Genomic DNA, 20,308 nt, shown 5'->3' on the forward strand with positions numbered 1-20,308 from the left:
ATAGTGTGAAGGCAGACACAGAGGGAGAAGGCCGTGTGATGATGGAGGCAGAAAGCAGAGTGAAACAGCTGTGGGCCGATGGGCACCAAGGACTGATGGCCACCTAGGAAGCCAGGAAGAGGCAGGGCAGGGTTCTGCCCAGTTTCAGAGGGAGCATGGCCCTGCTGGCACCTCGCTTTCATACTTCTAGCCTCCAGGCTGGTGAGAGAATACATTTTTGATGTTGTAAGCCACCGTATTTGTAGTGCTTTGTTATGGCAACTCTAGGAAGCATATACAGTACTCTTCATCCTTTCCCTGTTTTTCACAGGTTTTTCTTCTTCTGCCACATAGAAAGCTTTTTGAGGGTAGGAATTGGACTTGACTCATGTTCACATCCCTTGGACAGCTTAGCAGTGCTTAGCCAGGACTCATAGAGCATTTGTTGAATTGAAGTAATTGCAGGCTTCCACAGAAGTAATATAGCTTATTATTTGTTATTATAAATTCCCTATAATTTACCTGTCAGCTATTGACATTAATTGTCATTGAGAAAATAGAAGAGGTGCCTCTTAGTTGCCAAGAAATGTTTGGACAGAATGTGGGAATAAATACTGATAGGGAAACTCAAGAGCTTATTTATTTAAAAAAAATAAATCTTGCTCTGGCTGGTTTGGCTCAGTGGATAGAGCATCAGCCTGCAGACTGAAGGGTCCCAGGTTCGATTCTGGTCAAGGGCACATGCCTGGGTTGCAGGCTTGATCCCCATTGGGGGATGTGCAGGAGGCAGCCAATCAATGATTCTCTCTCATCATTGATGTTTCTATCTCTCTTTCCCTCTCCCTTCCTCTCTGAAATCAATAAAGATATATTTTAAAAAAATAAATCTTTATTGTTGAAAGTATTACATATGTCTCTCCTTTTAATATTATTTTAAGAACAGTAACTAATATTCATCGACAGCTCACTCAGTGTTGTACATGGTCAGTATATATTCTTTCACTTAATCCTCATAATGTCGTGATGAGGTAGACCTTATTTTTAGACCCAATTTAGTGATGAACAAACATTGAAGTTTTGCCCTAGCCGCTTTGGCTCAGTGGCTAGAGCTTTGGCCCATGGGTTCGATTCCCATTAAGGGTACCTACCTCAGTTGCAGGCTCAATTCTGGCCCCCGTTGGGGACGGGGGCGGGGGCGGGAGGTAACCAATCAATGTGTCTCTCTCACATGGATGTTTTTCTCTCTCTCCCCTCCCTTCCACTATCTCTAAAAATCAATGGAAAAATATCCTTGGTCGAGGAGTAACAACAACAACAACAGCAGCAGCAACAAAAAACATTGAAGTTTCAAAGCTGTGAAAAGCAGAGCTGAGAGTCAAACTTGGGCAGTATGACCGCTAGACTATTGTGAAAGGCAAACGTTGATCTTTCCTTTCCACAGAACTGAAAACTCCTTAACTTTCTGTTTATGGATGAGAATGTGTTTAGGTTGCTCTCCATATACATGTGTATGTGAGTGCTGAATATATATTCATTCTGTAGTATATTTTTTACTTCTATGTATATCAAATCGATTTATTGAGACATATTTAGAGCTTAGGAGCCAGGTTTTCCTAAGCTGCTGTGCTACTTTGAAATACTTTTCTTCCTCTGTGAAGCCACAGGTTTTATATGAGTGAGGAGGTTTCCATCTCTGGGCTGCAGAGCTTACAAGAGGCGCCTCTCGAGCATGGAGAGTCCCCTGCAACCAGAGCACTTGGCTACTGCTTTGCTTGTGTGCCTTTGTGGGATGACCTTTTGTTTGAAGGAAGGGTTCTCTAGTAAAAGAAAAGTTAGGGTCCTTGAATTTAGATCATTTTAGTTTACACATGAGGACAGATTAAAACAAACAAACAAACAAAAAAAAACAAACAAAAAAACTTCTTCCTTTGTTTATATAAGGCAAAGTCCCAGGAAGATCTATAGCAAAGTTATTAGAAAAAAGAACAATGAACCTAACTTCTCAGACTCTCTGGACATAATTGGATTTTAGGGAGACATGATCCATGTGTGACCTTTATCCAGAAATTAATCTCTCTGCCATATGTGATATGTTACATGTTTTCAGGGACACTTCATCGTGGCTTAATGACATATCCTTATTGGGAAAAATGCAATGGTTTTTGCTATTTTTTATTTCAATAGAACCCTATAGAAGCTCGATTAAAAGAAACAACAACACAAAAGACCTCTGTAACACTGGAGAGATGGTGCAATGTAACATTCCTGCCAGTTGCCTCTGGTCCTAATAAAGAATTAGGCTCTGTCCTAAATCTAGAAAAGCACTTTGTAGTCCTTAGTTTCAAAATATTTCATCAATCGTATATATTTTAGTAATAGGGAAGAAAACCTATTCATGTAACCTAGTAAAGGATTCTTATCCTAGCTTCCTCTTAGTGCTTTACTAGATAGATGCTTTACTCTGAATTCTTAAATGAAATTTCGAACCTGAAGGATGCCACAAATAAAGGTCATATTGACATGATTGTAGAGTTAAGATGAGCTAGGGCTTGAGAGTTATGTTGTTCTATGTGATCTTGAAAAGTTACTTGATGTTATGAGTCTTGATTTCTCATTTACATCATTGGTATAGTAGCTCTTTCATAATGTTAACGATTATGTAAAATGTATGTGAGCAAAACAAAGTTACTTTCTGGTTATACACTATTTCATGAAAATAGCTATATGGTGTTCATCTAATTTGGCGGGGTTGTCTGAAATAGTATGGTTAAAATATAGGCTCAGTAGCACAGAGGACATTTATGTGGGGGCGGGGTAAAGGGACACCTCAAATGGGTAGGCTGTCATTTTTCAAAGTAGTTGAACCAGAGGGAGAAAGTGAGGCCACATGGACGTTGGTCATGCACTTGAAGTCTCCCGAGGTGTTCAGCATCCCAAGGGCGGACACTGAAAGGCAGTGCTGATCTGGAATCAATCTACTTCTCACAGCAGAATCCCTTATGTACTTTGAGTAAGAATCTCGGTAGCAGTTAGAATTTGCTTATCTGTTATAAGTAGTTCTCTTCAATGACAGAATAGACTATTAGAAACCTATTTAGACAATTCAGCATAGAGCTTGGCACGTAAGTAGATCCCTAGTGAACATTCTCAATCCCACTCCATCTTTATTCTTGCCATCCACCACTGAGAGCATGGAGAGAAGTCATTATTATGTTTCAATTGATATGAATCATACTTATTCATAGTGACTAGTTGTTTCTGTGGAGTTACACTAATCCAACAGGAATGACGGCCTAGTACTTCAGAGACAATAGGATATCTGGGGGGAAGAGGAAATCATTCTTGAGCAAGCCAGTATTTTTCTCTCACCAATATCAGAATATTAAACTGCATTTTGATTTGCTGGCTGTTTCTAAAATCTTTTAAGTGTTGCAAAAGAACTTTGGTTAATAGTAAATAGAGCATATTTCTGGATTTGCAACATTAGTTTTCGTTTGGGCCTCCCAAAATTGAAATAGCACTTTTCTATTGGGAAATAATTATAGAATAGTTGATATTTTAAATTTAACTATTTTCTATGCTGAAGAGATAAACTAGTTTTGTCCTCGCAGGTTACGGTTTTGCTTTTGATTGTGACGTAGCACCATAAAAAGTCAGTCTAGAGATAACAATTGCACTTCATAAAACCAGGTATGAAAATTTTTAAGTACTATTTGTCTTAGGTTTTTCACCTAACTTCGTCTCTAAAGTCGGCAGCTTCAACTTACTATTAACAGAGAATGTTTTCTTGTGAGGAGCAACTGTTAGGATAGCAACTTCTCTTCTGCATTACAGTAAAAAAGTGCTCATCTAAACATAGAGCCAGTTTTTCAAATAGCCACAAATGTGGGAAAGTACTTTTATCCTTGGAAATAAATCCTGATGACATCGTTTAAAAATATAAGTTCCTTTTATTTCTTTATTTCTATATGCCTGATCTGTTGAATGTTTGTGTTTTCTACTCTCCTTAGGGATATCAAAACCACTCACAAGGCCTGAAGCTTTAAACCTGCCATGGAGAAAACCTTCTTCTCCACCCCCCGAACCGCCCCGCCCCCCCCCCCCCCCCCACACACACACACACACACATAGGCAGGAGGCAATTCCTGCCAACCCTTGCATGACAAGGCATGTTCCCACCACAAAACTAATACCACCTTCCTTGGGAAATACCAGGGCCCCAAGGGGCTGAGGAAGGAGAAGTCTGAGAAGGTGCATTCTCTTTGTTGAATACCTTCCCTCAGGTACGATGCTCAGCTCTTGTTCTCTCCTTGGTCCACCCGGCTAGGATGTCTACACAGAATAGGACTCCCCATTCTGGCTCCTTCTGCAGCCTCAGGTCTAAGCCGTGTTGTCTGATCAGGCTCTTGTGGGAAGCCTGTCTTCTGGATTATTGGGCACTTTCTTGTCTGTTAACCAAACTGATATATATTTTTCCTTTTTGTTGAATTTATTGGACTGACGCTGATTACATTATATAGATTTTAGGTGCAACTTCTACAACACATCGTCTGCATTGTGTGTTCACCACCCCAAGTCAAGTCTCCGTCCATCACCATTTATCCCCCTATACCCTCCTCCACCTCTCTCCACTCCCTCCCTCCCGGCCCCCCTCCCCCCGCCCGCAGGCAATCACATCGCTGTCTGTGTCCATGAGTTTTTTCTCTTTTTTGCTCAATCCCTCCACACACCCCAACCCCCACCCCCAACCTGACAGCTGTCAGCTTGTTCTCTATCTATGAGTCTGGAACTGATATTTTGTTCCCCATTTGGTTATTGAGTTCACACTTCTTCATATTCAGGCAGAATCCTGTAGAAGAAGGCTGAGTGGATTTATTTTTACTTCTAATTTCAAAGAATACTAAAAATACTTCTAAAATGATCCTTTTAAATTGTTTTTCTTGTTTATAAAAAGCCAAAAGCAAAAGCAAAAACGATCAGTCTTCCATTTGAAGACCAGAGCTTGCTCTCCTTTGAAGTTACCAATTGTTATCTTTGTGAATGTCTAAACCACTTTGGCTAATTATCAGTCTGTTTCAACACAAAAAGGAGGAAGATTAGAAATCCTTTTAAATGCTTCTTTTATTTCATTGGTTGTACATTGGGTGAGTGAACTGAATATTACAACCAAAACATAGAATTGATACAAATTAGACTCCTGTTTACACTGTAAGGTAATGAATGAGGAAATTCTTTAAGTGTTACAGAAAGGTTTAGTAGAAATGTTACCAGTGGTATGGCTAAAAGAATATTTCGGTGAAGTGCTATTATATCCTGAAAACCAAGAGTGAAATGTAGTTCCCATACAAGTGGCGAGTTCATCTCTTAACTACAGTATTTGTTGAATTGCTATCTTCATGTCTTGGATATAGGTGATTTTGTTTTTGTAATTAAACAAAGCATTTAAGATTTATTCATCATAGTCAGACTTCTGAATATAAACAAACTTTTGGCAAATAATATTTATACAGAAAAATAGTTTTAGATCCTCTCAAATCCCAGAATTATTCTATAAAATTACATTATAAATAAATAAAAAGCAAAATCTGTTGTACATATATTTGTACATCTATGCATTTGCCTTGCCTCCTCCTTATCGTAAATGGCATATTTATGACTCTTTGCATATTATAATCACAATTCTGGAAAATGGATATCATAGTAAAAATACAGTCCTCTATATTTGCTTGGGGATACAGGTGATGTTGTTGATGCTCATTAAAGGGCTGAAAATAGTTGTGTGCTAATGATTTTTAACATCAAAATCATGAAATAAAAGAAAAAAAATAAAGACAATGTTACAACAATTAGTCTACAAAAATATTTCAGTGATCACATAATTTACCTTTAGTAATGTATACTATGTATTCAATGAGTTTAAGTGAATTAACAAAGACAAAAAGAAAAAAGAAGATAAGTTTGAATGTTTTAGGCAAGTTGTAGCATAACTACATTGTTATAGTTGAGAAAATTACAAATATCAATAATACATAAAGATGAAACTACCAAAGAAATACAAGTTAGATACAATACTTTCCCACAAATTAAAACAAATGTTAACGATACAAGCACTATGTAAGATTACACTTAGAATGATTTCTTCTGATAGGGTTATCAAATCTATGATATAAGATAAAGAGTCATTAGACTTTGAACAACATTAATTAAAATGGTGAATTTCTTTTTGACTAAAAAAAAAATGATATGGTTGGTGCATATAGTTTTCAGAACAGGCTGTGAGGCCAAAATTTAAAATATTTTACATTCAATCTCAAAAGTCAAAATACTTCAATCACTAATATGTTCACAAAAAATGGATGTTTTAAACAATTACATTTATAACAGCTGTTTCATTTTTTAAACAATAATTTAAAAACTACATAGGTACTGTATATGCTATGTGCAACATATAAAATGTGAAATATGAAATATTTGGTACGATAGTGCTTAAAATAAACTTCAAAACAAACTTTCTGAACAAAATTTAATTGTATCGCTATTACCTTGAAGAACAACCAAGTATTAAAAAAGTAAACAACATTAAAATATGTTTCATCCATATATAGTATATATATGTATGTGTATATATAATATGTAGGTACTTGTATTAAAGTTTTTATACTTTTGAGACATAAAATATGCTTTAAGGTGAAAGAATTAAAAGAACTATTTTTTTCCATGCTGTAGTCAGTTACAACCCTTTAATCCAACTTTTTTGAAATGCAGAACAGTAATGGATTTTTTATAAAGTGAAACTACCTACTTTTTGTTTACATAGTAATTTAGATTAAAGTCACAGTCAAATTTTCAGTGACTAAACTCAAACTTACTTAAATTAGAATATTATACAGATCTCCTCACCTACAGCTTCCTTATTGGACTAGGTTTTTAGTTTAGAAGAGTTATTCTGTAACAGGCAAACGGATGGTGAGTTTGAAAGACTAATCCATTAGATTAGACTCTTGACATGGGCCTCTCATTCTTGTCAAGCTGGATGAAGTCTGGCAAAATCTAGGCACTTCTACAAAGTCTCTCTTATAAAACAACTTTAAAAATATACTTGTAAAATAATACCTTCAAGACTTTGTTTGGTGGGGTATGAAGCTCATACCGTGCAAAGTTTCTTTTGCAATCTAGTTAATGTTATTCTAGAATCACATGATTCAATACGGCATCTCCAGGCAAACAAAATACCACACTTTGATGTGTCCCCAGTACTTGTGCTTGAATTTCCATTCAAATTTTAGACCTGCAGGACAGGTATCAGTTTTTTTACTTCACTTCTCATTTTTGCTGCAGCATTTGTGTCAAGAAGTGAAACATACCCTTTGATCCAGTGGGAAAATGAAATGACAGTAATTGGAGTTGGAATTGAACCTGCCCTTGGAATAGGTTTTAAACTACTGCTAATTGTTTATTGCTAACTTTGAAATATTCTGAGTCGAAATGAGTAAATTGGTTGGACTTTCTGCATCAGCTATAGTTATGGAGATAAGACAATATTCCTAGGACAGAAACTATGTTTAGAAACCCTTTCAAAGTAAACTTGATCCTTTATGTCTTTAAACATCACAGCTGGTCTCAGGTAGTTAACTATCTTAGGTTGGAATATACTAAGCATACCATATTTAATACTCATATATGATATAGCAGCACTAGCTCCTTAGAGTTGTGGTCTGTCCAGAAGAACTAAATCTTTATTTAGCATGCAGTTTGTGGCAATTCTATTGAGGAGGAAACAGGATAGTATGTACAGTAACAATGTTTAGTTATTCTCAATGCAGATTCTTGGCATTCCATTCCATTTCTGCTGATTACTTCAGAATTATCTGTTAAAGAAAAAGATACGTGCGATTTAGACATTCTTCTGTGAGGGAAAAGAATGAGTGTAAGTTCTACTCTTTGGAAATAGACATTTAAAAATAGGATTTTTCTTAAACTTTTCATTATTTTTGTGCAATTATAATTTTGCCCAGGCCCCACCCTTCATGGTGAACATTTTAAACTTAAGCACTTCTGCTGTGTGGCCACTGTAAATGATGATTCAAAAGCACAGTATTTTCTGTAAAACTGTGACAACATATATGTGGACATACAGTGTGTTTAGATCCTAATCTCCTTTTTTCCATATCTTTTTATTGTATGTTCACATTATCCTTCAATTAATATTTGCAAAGGTGATCAAAGAATTAGTCTGCCCATAAAAAGTTGTTTAGTAAATTTTAAATATATTTAAAAATGTATAATCAATTATGTATTTTTTATTAACTTACATTTATAATTCAAAGATGTGTTCCCATAAAAATAACGTTGTTCCCAATATATAACAACAAGTTTCAAATTCAGGGAATGTTTAAATGTCCCGTATTAAAGAGAAAAAGAGATAATATCCCAATAAAGCTGTTATAACGTTCTTAATAATCTAAAAGCACAGATACAACTAAACTATCAAATGCAAACCATGGTCTGTGGAGTTTGATCCCTAAGTTCTTTTCCAACTCCACACCCTTGCGAAGGACAGGGAGTTCGCCCTGTGTGACCCAGGCCATAAATGCCAAGCTTAGAAGTGAAACTTATAACACATTCTAACAAAAATATTTATTCTTTGTGCAATGTCTTGACCAAACTTTGTGCAATGAATAAAGAAAATGTTTGTTTACTAAACAGTCAAGAGTCTTTGTTTAGGAAATAACCAGTACAACTTTGTTATGGGCAAGGTCAGCTAATATTCCTGCACACTGGGATCCACTTCTCAATACAAGCCTCATTTCTACAAGTATAATTTTGTGTACCATCATGTTAGAATTCATACATGTGGATATTTTCCCTTTTAGTGGGTGCTCCTACAGTTTATGTCAAACAGTTGTAGTATAAACACTCAATTAGTTTCTCCCATGATGTAAAAGCATCTTTTATTTTATTGGAATGTACAGATGTGCCCAGAATTGATAAAAATAGAACTGATTTATATTAAATATTTATACTAAATGGAAACTCAGAACTTCAGAAATGATTATTCTTTGTTTTTTTAAAAAAATTCTAGAATTTAAAATTAACTGGGAAAAATAGCATTCCTTGTTTCATATACTGATAGACAAATAAAAATAATGAGATATTATTTTATATGTAAATATCAGTATTTTTGAACAGTCATTACAAATAGCTAATATTCAAATTCTTCAGGTGGTTATATTATAACCTCCTCATTAGATTTAGATTTGATTATTAAATAGGAATTATTCTATTTCATCCCTTAGCTTCAATGATGCCTGTAAGGTTTTCAAATAAAAATGTGTCCCAGGATATCAAATCATGCCCTGTTTTTTTTTTTCTTCTTTGCTTTTACTTTAGCAAGAGTCTCTCTAAAATAGTGGGGGGAAATCTTGTGATGTCTTAAATGGATATGCAATAATATATATTTTAGAATATAGTCACATTAAGGCTTATTAACTGAAACTAAAATTCCATATAGAATGACATTACTAACCATTTAAAACAAAAAGTATTCAACAGAGAGCCCAGCAATGAGCAAATGTGTATTACAGATATTAGTGAGAACAATGCTTTGGACCTGTACCTGACAAAGAGACATGTGCGCCACCCAAGTTTAATTGAACTGTAAATCAGCCTTGAAGTTAACTGAAAGCATCAACTGGACTCACCCAGACTGCTTTTCCCCTCTGCCCCAGCGTACACACAATCCATTATATGGATAAAGACATAAATAAAAATGACTGCCGCTACTATTGAACTCTCGGCAGTTACTACTGCATTGCATCTTGGCCAGAAAACTCTGCCATACCCTGGTCTGTGTCTTTGGCTATCTGGTGGGCTCTATATGTGGCATTAAAAAAATGAGTGAGTCGGGGGTGGGGGGAGTTGGGGGGATAATGGGAGGGTGGGTAAAGACACATATGTAATACCTTGGTCAATAAAGAAATTTTAAAAAAAAGAGTAACCAAAAAAAAAAAAAAAAGAGTCATGTTCCTCGCAGCTGTGAGCTTCAAGAAGTTCAAGAGATTTGCTCTTAGAAGATAGGAAAGGTTTGAGTGTTTATTTTGGTGGTAGGATTTTTCTTGAAAATATAACTTGATTATTAATTTTTTTCCCTGAGAAATGTAGCTTGCTCGCACAGTCTGAGTTAAGTGTACCCTGGGGTGAACTACATTCTGGAAATATAGACAGAACAGGAATCCAGATGAGGAGCAGTTACCAACCAAGTGCCTTTGATATAACTATTGCCTGTTTGATTTCCACTTCTGATGTTGGAAGACCTGACAGAACAGGCACTGAGGCCCACTGGGAGGGCAGGACAGTTCCCAGCTGGGAGGATACCTCTGGAAGAAAGACAAGAGCCAAGTGTGTGTGCGGAGTGGAAGGGTGTGGAGAAGCCATTTTGAGGGAAAGAGAGATCTTCTGTGTAGTTTTTAATATGGCTTTTCTTTAGTCAGATTGTAGTTTTGATTCGCACCAAAGAGATATAATTTAAAATAGAATGAGCAGATCTATTTCGTGTGTTTCCTGTGGTTTCTCCTCAGATATTCCTGCATACTAGTTTTCTATGGACATATAAAACATGTTCTTTACATAAAAACTTCTTCAATTTACATTGCAATGTTAATGGTCACGAGGATCAAAAGCTTCAGAAGGTGCCTGGGTATTTGAATGTAGATACAAGAGATAATTCCTAAAAGAACAGGTTTATAAATGGCCCAGGAACATGGGCTATGAGTCTGACATTGACAAACTCAAATTTTGTGCCTGTCCATTAAAAAATAAAAAGTGTCCTTGATAGTGTGGCTGTCAGTGTTGTCCTTCCTGCCCTGTGCTTGTCAAAGCGGAGGCTGATTTTCAAAGCTCCTTCCTCCACCTCCAGGCACCGTGGCCCATGTTGTCCTGGAAGGGGCACTTAGAAGTTCTCCTGGGGTAGGTACAAGTCAGAGAAATAGGCACCAGGCTGGGTCCACTAAGAGCCCCCTCTCTGAAGCATCATTGATGTCTGTTTTAATTTTAATAGACTGCTTTTCCAGGAGGCGCTGAGAAATTTTTACCAGAGCCTTAGGAGCTAGGGAAGTGCTGGAAATCCTATTTCGCAGACATGGACAAGACAGCACCAACAGTTGTAACCGGCTTCCGTGACGTACCAAGGTCTTGTACAGGCCAGCACGAGCATAGAGATGTTAGCTCACTCTGCTTGCTGGCGTGGGAGTCCCCTGCAGGGCGTAGTGACAGTCTGCGATGGGACTAGGGGAAACAGCGATTCCCAAGAGCATGTCTGTACCTCTTACAGTGCCAATGGAGGTGGGTGTTTAGACCTTCCCCGAGAGCTTGGGAACCAAGGGAAGGGTAGACAATAGCGTGGGGCCTAGAGCAGAGGGAGGCTGGAGCACTAACTGTCTGGGGGAACAAGAGGGAGAGAAATCGCTGAGGGACTTGTTGGGGCTGCTGGGCCGCTCCACAGGGCATCCTTGCCTGGGTGGCCGACCACATCCTCTCCCAGGCCTCCTCCAGATGGGTGCTGCAAGCGTGTCTGCTCACAGCAGCAGCAGCTCCTACCCAAACATAGGGCCGCTGCTTATGTTAATTTCCGTTCATCTCCCTGATGGACTAGTCCCTCAAATAAGTATTATTTTGTATAACAGAACCATGACAAAGAAGGAAGTTGAAGTATTAAGTAGGACTAGCCAATCTACTGTGGTAAATCAAAATCTTGAACGGGGAGCATTATTTTCAATTCCTTTTCTATTAAAAAGAGGACACACAAAAATGGGAATAGCTGATGCCCACAAAATCGGCAATTCTATTTTTAAAACAAAGGCACATTTGATTTAAATTATGAGTGCTTTCATAAATCTTTAGTGGACTATCTATTGCAACAAGAGTATCTGTGATGCAAATATGAGTTGGCTGCAATAGTGTCTGCTTATCAACGAGCATCTCCTCCAGGTGGTTGGATTTAAGAATCTGATGATTCTGCTTAATTCACATCCATAAATTACTTCCATATGACTCAATGCACACTTAGTCTTATTTTTGTTTCCTGAAGACAAAGCATGGATGGCCCCAAAGAACATCAAATGGGTTGTTCTCCCATCAAATGGGTTATGAGCAACCATTTAATACTCCCTGCAACCTCAGTGAAGTTCCTACCATTGACTCATAGTGCAATGGCAGTCAAGCTTGTTAAAAGAGGGCTGGGTTAGGTAATGCCTAAATACTAAGCCTCTGGGACCAGGCAGGAAAGGTCCATGAGTGAGTGGGTCAGGTAGGGGAGTCCAATTCATCTTTATATCCCTAGTGTCTAGGATAGGGCTGGGTACATAGAAGGCACTTAGTAACTGTTGGTTGCGCAGAGGGCTGAATCAATAAGATTTACCGAGGACACAATGCCACAATGTTGGCATCAACAGAAAACTAGTGGACCATTCACAACTGAGATGTAGCCATAGAGGCAGGAAAAGAACCTTTTAGATAGTCTACACATAAACATTCCTTCCCATTCCTCCACTCCTGTTATATATAGATAAAAGGAAAAATATTCTAGGCTGGGGGCAGAGTCACTCACAGGGGGTGGAAACACGGCAGATAAACAAAAATGCCACCTGGAGAAAACTTCTGGTTGATTTCTTAGAAATCTTTTCTCATGGTTTCAAGACCCTGTTCCCTCAGGAAATAATTAAAGAAAGGATGTTTCACTATCTTAAAATATATATATATATATATATATTTCAGAGAGGAAGGGAGAGGGAGGGAGAGAGAGAAACATCAATGATGAGAGAGAATCATTGATCTGTTGCCTCCTGCACACGCCACACTGGGGATCGAGCCTGCAGTCGAGGCATGTGCTCTTGATGGGAATAGAATCCAGGACCCTTCAGTCCACAGGCTGACACTCTATCCACTGAGTCAAACCAGCTAGGGCTCATTGTCCTTTTAAACAAACCTTACTACTGGTTTAAAAATAGAAAACTGAAAGGAATTCCTAAAATTATGGCCCAGCAAAGGAGGCTTGCCTGTTCCCGACATCTTTTTATTTATTCAGTTTTCTTATTCTGTCACACATGTTCCTCTTCACTATGCTCCATTGGTATTCCTCCCTCCTGCAGTTTCTCCACTGTTTAACTTTCTCTCTGTCTTTTCCCCAGTACTCCACACATCTTCTCCATGGCAGCCATCACTGTCTAGAATGTCCTGATTTTGTCTGAGAGGCAAAACTTGTGAAGTATTTTGTTTGAAGCAAATTGTACAAAGGCAGAGGGACATTTGCACCATTTTTGGCTGCAAAATAAATCTGTGCTTAATCATAATATCAGTTACTAAAGTCAAATGCAAGTGTCTTTGGTCAGTTGATGGACATAGTTACCAGAGCAATTCTAATGATATGTATTAATAAATGAACAATTTCAAGAACTTTGGCCAATTTCAAGACTATTCATAAACTTTAATTGTGTAAAATGTTCAAAGATAATTAGTGGTATAAAAAAAGACACTTTGAAAAAATACTCATATTTATTACTTAGGGGGAATATTGTCCTGAGGCAGTATTTGACCTGTTTTCAAAAAGGGATTTTTATTTAAGTAGAAAAGGCAAAAACTGGAGCTGTGGGAGAAAATTCCAAAATATGACAATCAATGTCATTCTTAAGATCACTTTAAGGTTGGTTGGAATGTCCACAATGTTTAGCAGACCTTAAAGATTAAGTAGTCAGGATTACTGTTTTGCCCTCTGTCATGAAGAGAAGGTTTACATTCAAAGCTCTAATTCCTCTGTTTTAAATGACATCATTTTTTGGATGACTCATTTCTGTCTAATATTTTCCATTCTGTAATATTTGGACAGAAAGAATTTTCAGATATACTTTCTAATATATGAAAATTATCATTTAAAATATTAATAATTGAGTTTTTGCATGAAAGGCAATAACCTGACGTTAATGAAGATTACTGATCAGGGTCCACATTGATATTATCTGGATAAAATACACATACTTTACAAATTCTTGATTTGTGTAAAATCTTGCTCCTTGCATGAGTCCATGTCATATGTGGAAACATCTAGACTCTTGTGAGTATTTTAGTGAGGCCTTGATATGATCCTCTTCTCCAACCCAAACCCAGCCCCTTACAATCCCAACTCCCCTGAGAGAATTCTGAGGACCATTTCTGTTGCTTTCATGGTGAGATGGTGAGATGGGAATCTAGTCCTCACATCATCTAAACATCTGTATATTAGCCAAGGGGGACTTTTCACCTATAGGATATAAATGAGGAAGAAGGTAAAGCATACAAGAGGAGACTCATTTCTTGTACTTTCCCCTGATGCTATAGAAGTGTTTAAAACAAAAACACATTCAGAAGTCTAATGTAATTGTTCAGGAAGAGAGTAACTACTGAGACCATGTTTGGACTGCAGGGGCCAGAGGCTCAAATAAAACAAAACCGCAGACTGGAAGGGCCGCACAACAGCCAGGGACAGAGAAGTAGGCAGACGAAGCCACAGCATCCAAGGACAAAGAGAAAGAGGGTGGGGTGAGTGCATCTGATGGTCACCCAGGAACAGGTCCCAGCTTTTTTCTTATTATTCATCACCTGACATTTTTGTCTTCACACTATACGTTACAAACACATTCCTACTCTATAAAGCTTCCCCAATGAACATTCCCATTACATAATTCACCATATTATCATGGTTCCTATACTGCCAGCAGATGGAGAAGGCGCAAGTCTTTCCTATCATACACCTGTCTGGGAGCTTGAGTTATGAATGTGCTTTTGGCATCTTTCTTGAATCTTTAAGGTATAGAAACATCTGTGAACATGGTTTTTGGGCAGTTCCATGCTGTTAGCACAGTGTTATCCATGAGCAATGTATGAGTTAAACTATTGTAGACCAGTCTAGATGCTTAATCATCAAGTCTGTCCCTGTCTCTATAGGAAAATTATTTAAGGTCCAAACTAGGTGATAAAGGAAATTTTTAACAAGCAAACTTTTTAAAAATTAGGGACTGTCTGCATATAAAAGAAGGCTATATTCCTCTACTAAATCAAGAAACAATATATAATATTGGGGCCACACTACTTAATACAATATTCTAAGCATTATAGAAAATATTATAAGATCTTTTTATAAAATACCAGAGGCCCGATGCACAAAGATTTGTGCATGAAGGGTCTCCCTTCCCTGGCTGCTGGCACCACCTTCGCTCTGGCTGGAGCTGCCTTTCCGCCTTCCCACGCTGCCCAGAGGCCCAGAGCGGCTGGGGCGGTGCGGAACACCTGCATCGTCACTTGTATATGCAAATTAACCCACCATCTTTGTTGGGTTAATTTGCATACTCACTCCTGATTGGCTGGTGGGCATTGTGAGGTATGGTCAATTTGCATCTTTCTCTTGTATTAGTGTAGATTATATTTAGACTATTTAGAGTGAGATGATTTACAGCAAGATTCCTTGTGAGTGATGCTAACTGGGATTAAAAAGGCTGTCCAGGCCTGAGACTATTTCATTGAAGGGGGCCTCTGGACATGAAGGTAGAATCTAAGAAAACTTCTTTATACTTTTGAAAACCTGCTTGTATAGCAACTGAAAAGAAATTTCCTAAGTATTCATTTATACCTGCTTTTTTCAATATTGGTTTTGCTCCCAGTAATACACTGAAGATGCAGGCCAAGAAAAATCACAAAAAGAAGGTCCTGTTGGATTCAACATAGAGTCCTCAGTTCGGTTCAATGCCCTGCCTTTGTAGCCACTACCATTATGTTAGACTTAGGATCCTGAGCACATTTTGGCTGTATTATTCATTTTAACAGTGGAGCAGAATGTATAATTCAGCCTGCTAAGAACTGGCTTTTAAGACACTACAGGCAGAAAAGTAACCAAATGCTATGATGCAGTAAAAGGAATGGTAAAATTAATGTTATGTACAAGACATGAAGTATGTCTTTTAATCATATTGCACGTTTCTTGGACTGGTGGGATGACAGAGCCATCTAACAAAATTTCCAATGAAATTTGTTTTGTTTTTAGTTTTTTGCCTCTGTGTTTGCATATGAGAGAGAGAGAGAGAGAGATTAACAAAACCACTCAATTGTGTGTAAAATCATGATGCAAAGGAAAAATCAAAAAGAATCCTGGGGTGGAATTTCAGGAGGTTTCTCTGTGCCACCAACAAGTTTTGTGACCCTTCTGAGCCTTAGTTTTTGACTCTGCTTGTACCACATTGGCACCTCTGTTGCATGGTGGGGTAATTAAACCAGGTTACCATCTGTCCTCCCTAATAACTCCCCACGAAGTGCCAAAATATCCTAGTATAAGAGATAACAAAATGGAAACCAAAGGAAGAAAATATATAAAGAATGAAAGCTTCCACATTCTTTTATTTCTTTACTAGAGGCCTGGTGCACGAAATTTGTGCATGGGGGGGGGGTTGTCCCTTAGCCCAGCCTGTACCCTCTCCAATCTGGGACCCCTTGAGGATGTTCGACAGGGATTGGGCCATGGGGGTGTGGCCAGCCTGGGTGAGGGGTTGAGGGCTGTTTGCAGGCTGGCCAAGCCCCCCAGCGGGGACCCTCACCCCATGGAGGTGTGGCCAGCCTGGGTAGGAGGGTTTTCTTCTTTATTTTTTTTCAGCACCTCCTTGAGCGGAGGCCAGGGCCGGCTGGAAGCAGGTATCTGGGATTTATTTATATTCTATAATTGAAACTTTGTAGCCTTGAGTGGAGGCCAGGGCCAGCCAGGGCAGGTGGGAAGCTTGGCTTCCTCCATTGCCGGAGGCAACCCAAGCCTCCTGCTCGCTCCAGCTCCGTGGCGGCTGCCATCTTAGTTGGGTTAATTTGCATACTTGCTCCTGATTGGCTATGGGTGTAGCGGAGTGATGCTTAATTTGCATGTTTCTCTTTTATTAGTGTAGATTACTAATTGTCCTCCATCAAAGCTCAGTGGGCTCTTAATAAACATCTACTCAGAAAAAATATGAAAATGTGTTGTCATTGAGTCAACAGTGGGCATCTGTATGGCATGACATCTTAAAAATATTTTTTAAAAGTTATCTTTATTGTTGAAAGTATTATAGATGTCCCTCCTTTTTTCCCCCATTAACCCCTTCCACCCTGAACCACTCCTCCCAGCCACACTATTGTCTGTATGGCATGATATCTCAATATAGCCCCAGCTTCTAACAGACATCACTGAGGAAAAATTTTCATTTGCACTCAGTTACCTGCTTTTTGAAAACAGAACTCTTAAAGGAAAACATGATAGCAATAAAGAATTTTTAACGTGAAAAGAGTAATTTTATATCATGGATTTAATAAAACAAAAACTCAAGTATAGTTAGACATCTTTCTTCCCAATCCTAACCTCTTCTTCTTTGGAGAAACGTCTATTCAGATCTGTTGCCCAATGTAAAACCTTGTGGTAAAATAGGCATATCATAAAATTTGCAATTTTAACCATTTTTAAGTGTATAGTTCATGAAAGTCGCATTAGTTGCACTCACATTGTTGTGCAACCATCACCACTCTCCATCTCCAGAACTTTTCATCATTCCAAACTGTAACCCTGTAATTATTGAACAATAACTTTCTATTCCCCTTTCTTACCATACTTAGTTCCTTCTCTACCCACCTCTCCCACACTTCTTTACCTCCTTCTCATTTGTGGCTTCAAAATGGTTTACCTGGCTCTTCCTGTATGCTCATCTGAATCCCTGGGCTTGCTCTCTAATCTAGCTTTATGGTTTTACTTAAATTAAATTAACCTTCTAGTGGCTCCTTTCACAGTTGCCTCCACTAGGCTGCCCAAAACATTCATTCTTAACTAGTGATGTTTAGTTAACCTGAGATTGATAAGTAAGGCTTGGTGGAAATAGTAGGAAAAAATTGTACCTCTATTTTTAAATTATTGTTGTTTAAGAAATGAAAGTCCTGGATGAGGGACTTCTCTTGGTAGACTCTTTCTAGCCAGAAATTATTTTCCAGTTTGCCACCCAGGGAAGGGTGAGATAGCACTTTGTCCATCTGCTTCTCTAGCTCTTGTTTACTGGATTGAAATGAGAATTTCCTTGTTCAACCACTTCTGACACCACACTTGGATATTAAAAAGTTCTACTAGAACTTTCTTCTTAAATTGTTAAAACTTTAAAAATTAATAGTTAAAACTCAGTAGATACAAGTTTTTAAGGGAATCATACAAAGAGATTAATCCCAATCTACATTGGCCATAATAATCTCTAATCAAATTCAAATATGGTGGGCACATAAGAGAACAGGATTTGGAGGCAGGCAAATCTTACTTCTAAGACTTTCCAGCCACTTCCTACTTCTTTAATCTTAAGTAAATTATTTCGTTAAGACTTGCTCTCCTCTGGAAAATGAATATGACACTTCACAGAGTCCTGTTGAGTATTAAATGAAATAGTGCATATAAAATCTCTGAAGTGTAATAGTGGCTTTTGATGAATGCTGGTTTCCTTTCTTTAGTCAATTTAAGATTCATAAACCTAAATAAAATTTGGTTTCAACTCTATTTAAATAGGCATTCAAATAATAATATTGCCTGATTTTACATTTAAATATTACATGATTTATATGGGCACTTCCATAAACTTGATTTTTAATGAGACAAAGATTTTTAAAAATGTCAAGTACACTTACTTCCTGTTCTGTATATGTATATCCTGACCTGTCATTGACAACTTAATATAGGCTGAATTTCTCTATTTATTTATGAAAATATTAATAATTTCAAACTAAAATCTTTTATTATAAAGACATTAAAAGTCAGCAGTGTTTGCTGATCAGGGTCAAGGAGTCGAAAATTAACATCTCATAAGAGGCAGGATCCCCATTCTTTAAAGTTAGACCCAGTTCAAACCAGCTCCTAGGCCTAATAGATATGTTACCATGGGTAAATAATTCAACCTCTTTTATTCTTATTATTCCTCATATCTTTAATAGGAATTAAACAAGTATTCCTAACTCATGAGTTGTTGTGAAGATTAGATAACATATTTAATGGGTGCCTGGTGGGAATAAGCACGTAATGCTACTGTTATCATATGATAATATTTCACCTATTTTAATTTCCTAGGCTAAGCCACAGAACATGAATATTTTGACAAGGTATAGCAATTACTAATAAATCTTAGGTCACTGTGCTTAGAGCAAACCACTATTTATGAACACTCTGCACACCCAGGCTTGTCTAATAAACATCTATACTTCAATTTTCAAGCCTTCACTTCTTCTCATACAGGTACCCCTACACAGCAGAAGGAACAAGGGAACTTATGAGTTGATGTTTTTGTTTTTGTTTTAAAAAGCAACTCTAAAACACCTTTTTTCCAAGGCAAAGAAATACAAGAGGATTTTCTTCTCATTCTCCATACACTCCTTAGATTTCCCTATTTTAACTCCTTTTCTTGTTCAAGGCCACCCTTGATGTTGCAGTTGTCAGAGAAGAGCAAAGAAAAGAAGATGAACAATAAGAATTGATTTAAGCAATTCCTTTTCTCCTAAATCCTCATAACTAAAGTGGTTCTCTGGCCATTTCAAATATTTCAGTGTAACAATGACAAATATTGAAAGAATGACTAATGGAAGTGCTATGACATTATTACTGGAAAAAGTATTTGGAGAACAAGAAGGAATTGAGTTTAACATCCCTGGGTATATTTTTGATTTCTCAAAAACCTTTCTAAATTCTAAGGAGGAAGCAAACCTATTGATTGTCCAAAAAAAAAAAGTGGAGCTGCATATTCGTGATGGATGGTGGTTTGACGGTGGGAAGAGGACTAAGTATGTTGTTAGGAGATGAATTTTTAACTCTCATATAATTTTGAGTGAATCATTTAACCATTCTAGTTCCTTCTTCTCATTGTAAAATGGAAGGTGAGGAGCTTGGGGAAAGTTCTAAATCTGGTTTTGCTACTTTAATAGATGATCTTGGGCAAGTGTTTCAGCTTCTTGAAATTGCAATTTCCTCATCTATATATTGGGGATAAGAGTAGACCCTTACAGAGCCATTATGGGCTTTAATAAGATAATTCATATAAAAGGCTTAGGACAATGTCTGGTATTTGGTAAGTGCTTAGTAAAGGAGAGCTGTTGAAGGGATTAGCTAAAGAACTTATATGCATACTCCATGGACACAGACAATAGTTTGGTGAAGGCCAAGGTAGTGGGAGGCGCTGGTGGGAGAAGATGGGCAAAGGGTGGAGAAAAGGGGGACACCTGCAATTGTGTCAACATTAAAAATTTTAATAAAGCCCAGCCGGCATGGTTTAGTGGT

The 20,308-nt window shown here is 37.7% G+C and overlaps 1 protein-coding gene across 5 annotated transcripts in view; it reads right to left on the reverse strand.

Moving 5' to 3' along the window:
• Nucleotides 1-5,053: 5,053 nt before the first annotated feature.
• The window catches only part of MBNL2 (muscleblind like splicing regulator 2), a 161,723-nt gene continuing 146,468 nt past the window's right edge, over nucleotides 5,054-20,308 (reverse strand). For 2 of the 5 annotated variants that reach the window (XM_079778497.1, XM_079778500.1), the window contains exon 8: nucleotides 5,057-7,847. In XM_079778497.1, coding sequence (XP_079634623.1) covers nucleotides 7,720-7,847 — 128 coding nt within the window. In that variant the 3' untranslated portion in view covers nucleotides 5,057-7,719. Of the gene's footprint in view, nucleotides 7,848-20,308 lie in introns of all 5 variants that reach the window. The other 3 variants (XM_079778501.1, XM_079778498.1, XM_079778499.1) reach the window with 3 other exon arrangements.

This window comes from Cnephaeus nilssonii, assembly GCF_951640355.1.
Source record: "Cnephaeus nilssonii genome assembly, chromosome: 8".
NCBI lineage: Eukaryota > Metazoa > Chordata > Mammalia > Chiroptera > Vespertilionidae > Cnephaeus > Cnephaeus nilssonii.